This window comes from Aegilops tauschii, chromosome 3 (assembly GCF_002575655.3).
Source record: "Aegilops tauschii subsp. strangulata cultivar AL8/78 chromosome 3, Aet v6.0, whole genome shotgun sequence".
NCBI lineage: Eukaryota > Viridiplantae > Streptophyta > Magnoliopsida > Poales > Poaceae > Aegilops > Aegilops tauschii.
The window spans coordinates 604524101-604527687 of record NC_053037.3 but is presented as its reverse complement, the minus strand read 5'-3'; the positions used below and the strand labels follow the sequence as shown (position 1 = coordinate 604527687).

Here is a 3587-nt window from a genome sequence, read left to right as displayed (position 1 = left end):
GTGTTTCTCCTACTAGATTGATACCTTGGTTCTTAATTGAGGGAAATACTTATCTCTACTTTGCTGCATCACCCTTTTCTCTTCAAGGGAAAAACCAACACAAGCTCAAGAAGTAGCAGTGACCGAAAGTGCGGAAAAAGGAAAAACATTCTCATCAAACACTACATCACGTGAGATGTAGACACGGTTAGAGGGAACATGAAGACACTTATACACTTTATTAAGAGAAGTATTACCAAGAAATACGCACTGTTTAGACCGAAACTCCAACTTGCGTTGGTTATATGGACGACAATGTGGCCAACACGCGCACCCAAAGACCTTAAGAAACGTATAATCAGGAACTTTATTCAGCAAGAGATCAAGTGGTGTTTTCATCTAACGGAGTCGTGTAGGGAGTCTGTTAAAGAGAACGCATGCGGTGGAAAACGCATCACTCCAGAACCGGAAAGGGACGGAGGCATGGGCAAGGAAAGCAAGACCAGTCTCAACTATATGACGATGCTTATGCTCAGCTACACCATTTTGCTGATGTGTATGAGGACAAGACACACGATGTGTAATTCCAAGCTTATTAAAGAATACATTGAGGTTGTGATACTCACCCCCCCTATCGGATTGGACATGAATGATTTTATGACTGAGCAAATGCTCAACATGCCTTTGGAATTGCAAGAAAACATTAAACACATCACACTTGCGTTTAAGAAGATAAAGCCAAGTGAACCGACTCTAAGCCTCAATGAAACTGGCATAGTAATTATGACCACTAACAGAGGTTTGGGCATGGCCCCGTACATCCGAAAACACAAGTTCAAGTGGTTTATTGACTACACGACTCAACTCAGAAAAAGGAAGCTGGTGACTCTTGCCTTGCTGGCAGGCATCACAAACTGCATCAACGTGTTTATTTGACACTACTGGAAACTCATGACGATGAAGTACATGGCGAACGATGGGAGTGGCAGGATGACCAAGGCGTGCATGCCAATGTGATGGAGACACACAAACACCGCTAAAAGCACTAGAAGTTGGTGGCACATTAAGTGCATAAAGAGCATTATTGCGGAGTCGACCTCTAAGGAGCACGTCCCTCGTGTCCCGGTCCTTAACAAAAAAAATGAAAATGATGAATTCAGCAAGAACATTATTATCACGAGTAAGTTTAGGAACTGAAAGCAAACTACGTGAAACAAAAGGAACACGAAGGACATTAAGAAGACGTAATTGTGTGGATCGACGTGTCAGAAGTGATGCCTCACTACTAGAATCAGCAGATTTGCCGTCTGTCCACTCTTTGACGTCCGCTAGCGGACGGCAAAGGTAGGCTTTGCCATCAGCCACCAGAAAGCTGACGGCAAAGAGGCAGCGGACGGCAAAGGTAGGCTTTGCCATCATCCAACTCTTTGCCGTCTGCTAGTGGACGGCAAAGGTAGGCTTTGCCATTAGCCAACTCTTTGCCGTCTGCTAGCGGACGGCAAAGGTTCTTTGCCGTCTGCTAGCAGACGGCAAAGCGGAGGTTTGGCCCACTGGCTGTCAAACGCTAACGGGACCCCTCTTTGCCATCCGCTAGCAGACGGCAAAGCGTTCTTTGCCGTCCGCTAGTAGACGACAAAGGCGGCGGACGGCAAAGCTTCAAAATTAAAGCTGACTTAACGGGGCCGCGCCCCCGCCATCGCGCTGTCTCTCTGTCTCCTCTCCTCTTTCCTCCGTCTGCCACCCCGCACCGTCGCTGCTGCACCCTCCCCGCACAGTCGCCGCCCCCTCCCGTCCCCTCCCCGCCCCGTCGCCATCCCGCCTCCCCGCCCCGTCGCCGCCCCTCCCCGCCCTGTCGCCACCCCGCCTCCCCGCCTCGTCGCCGCACCCTTCCCGAGGAGCGCCGCCGGTCACCATCCCCTCCCCGCCCCGTCGCCACCCCGCCTCGCCGCAGCCCCGTCGCCGCCCCTCTCCTTTTTTTCTTTTTTCTGTTTTTCTTTTCTATTTAGTTTAGGTTTTTCAGTTTAGTTAGTTTAGGTTTAATTAGTTTAGGTTATTTATTTTAATTAGTTCAGGTTTAATTAGTGTAGGTTATTTAGTTTAATTAGTTTAGGTTTAGGTTTAATTAGTTTAGGTTTTTAGTTTAGTTAGTTTAGGTTTAATTAGTGTAGGTTATTTAGTTTAATTAGTCCTGTTTACTTACTTGAGAGCAAATTGGCAGTGCTTAAACTGGAGCTTGGTCTATCTAGCTTGACCTTGTTGATGCAAAGTTATTTTTCTACCGTTTGGGGCTGTGCTTGGTTGATGCAAAGTTGAATGCAAAGTTGTTCTTGGTGGATGCAAAGTTGTTTGAGTAGCAGCAGATTAGGCATATTGTTCTACGGTTTGAGAATCTAGGGTTTGATAATTCTAGTTGTTCTTGGTGGATGCAATATTGATTAGGGTACTTTGTTAGATTCCTATGCTTTGCTGGATTGCCATTGCCAACTAACCTACCAAATTAATTAAGTGTTGTTGAGCACAAGTGCATTGCTTTTTTTCTCAGTTTACTTTCATGTCTAAAAACTTGGCTCTATTCCAACTATGTTCATTTATCAAATATGATAGTGTTGAATTAGAGCCAAGTTTCCTATGTTGCTTGCATATATTAACTGATTCAACTGCGATGTAATTTCATTTCATGGGGAATGAGTAGAAGAAGAAAACAGAGGTGTTCTTGCCATCATAAATGTCCACAAGTGCATTGCTTTTTGAATGTGAAATGATAACTTGGTGTAGTTGATTCTCTTCTGCTCAAAACTTTTGCTGCTGTAATGTTGTATGATAATGTTGTAAGGGTACTAATTGGTCTCTTCTGCTGCTTATCAGAGATGGGGGGAGGCCACCACCGCCAGCTGCGCTCTGCCACGTCGGAGTCCGAGTTGGAAGGTTTCGAGTTCATCACGATCATACTTGAGAATTCCTCCAGCAGGCAGGTATATAAAAGGAGAGATCTCCCCTTCACCCATCTCTTTATCATAACTCTGTTGTTTGCTACATCACTGCTTGGCCCACGCTGCAGAGGCTGCCTGACACTTTTATGAAGATGCTGGATGACCGTCGGCCACAGAATGTGAAGCTGCGACAGGCCGGCAGCGGGCTTCACAGGCTGTGGGACGTGGAGGTGGTCTTCGACACCGACCGCCACATGTACTTGTGTCATGGCTGGGAGCAGTTCGTCCGTTCCTACGACCTGCGGAACGGGTACTTCCTTGTCCTCGGGTACGACGGCAACGCCATGCTCACCGTGAAGGTGTTCAACACGGTTATGTGCCGCATGCGCTACTAGGACGACGACGATGCCAGTACGCTATGCCTCTTCTTCCTCTCCATTTGGCTTTGTCTCACACCGATTGTTAAAAAAACTTCGTTGCATTTGGTCAGGCAATGGGAGCAGCGGCAGCGACTCTGGCTACAGCAAAAGAAGCAGCAAGGATGAGGGGAATGGAGTGGGGAAGAAGAGGAGCGGAGTGCGGATGAGGAGGTGCAGCCTATTCTGTTTGACGATGACCTCGCGATGGTGGTGGCTGACGATGGGCAAGTGATGGTGGTGGCTGACGATGACTTAGCGA

The 3587-nt window shown here is 47.3% G+C and overlaps 1 protein-coding gene across 1 annotated transcript; it reads left to right on the top strand.

Moving 5' to 3' along the window:
* The first annotated feature begins 2846 nt into the window (after nt 1–2846).
* LOC109747005 (B3 domain-containing protein Os03g0212300-like) lies at nt 2847–3304 on the top strand. Its single transcript, XM_020306097.1, has 2 exons — nt 2847–2951; nt 3038–3304. The coding sequence occupies exons 1-2, from the start codon at nt 2847–2849 to the stop codon at nt 3302–3304; spliced, it is 372 nt and encodes a 123-aa protein (XP_020161686.1).
* The last annotated feature ends 283 nt before the right edge of the window (nt 3305–3587 follow it).

Bases quoted from the DNA above. Each gene is read 5' to 3' on its own strand.
- LOC109747005 (XM_020306097.1), top strand. From the start codon at position 2,847: ATGGGGGGAGGCCACCACCGCCAGCTGCGCTCTGCCACGTCGGAGTCC. The intron at 2,952-3,037 runs GTATATAAAAGG...CCCACGCTGCAG, and splicing joins AGAATTCCTCCAGCAGGCAG to AGGCTGCCTGACACTTTTAT.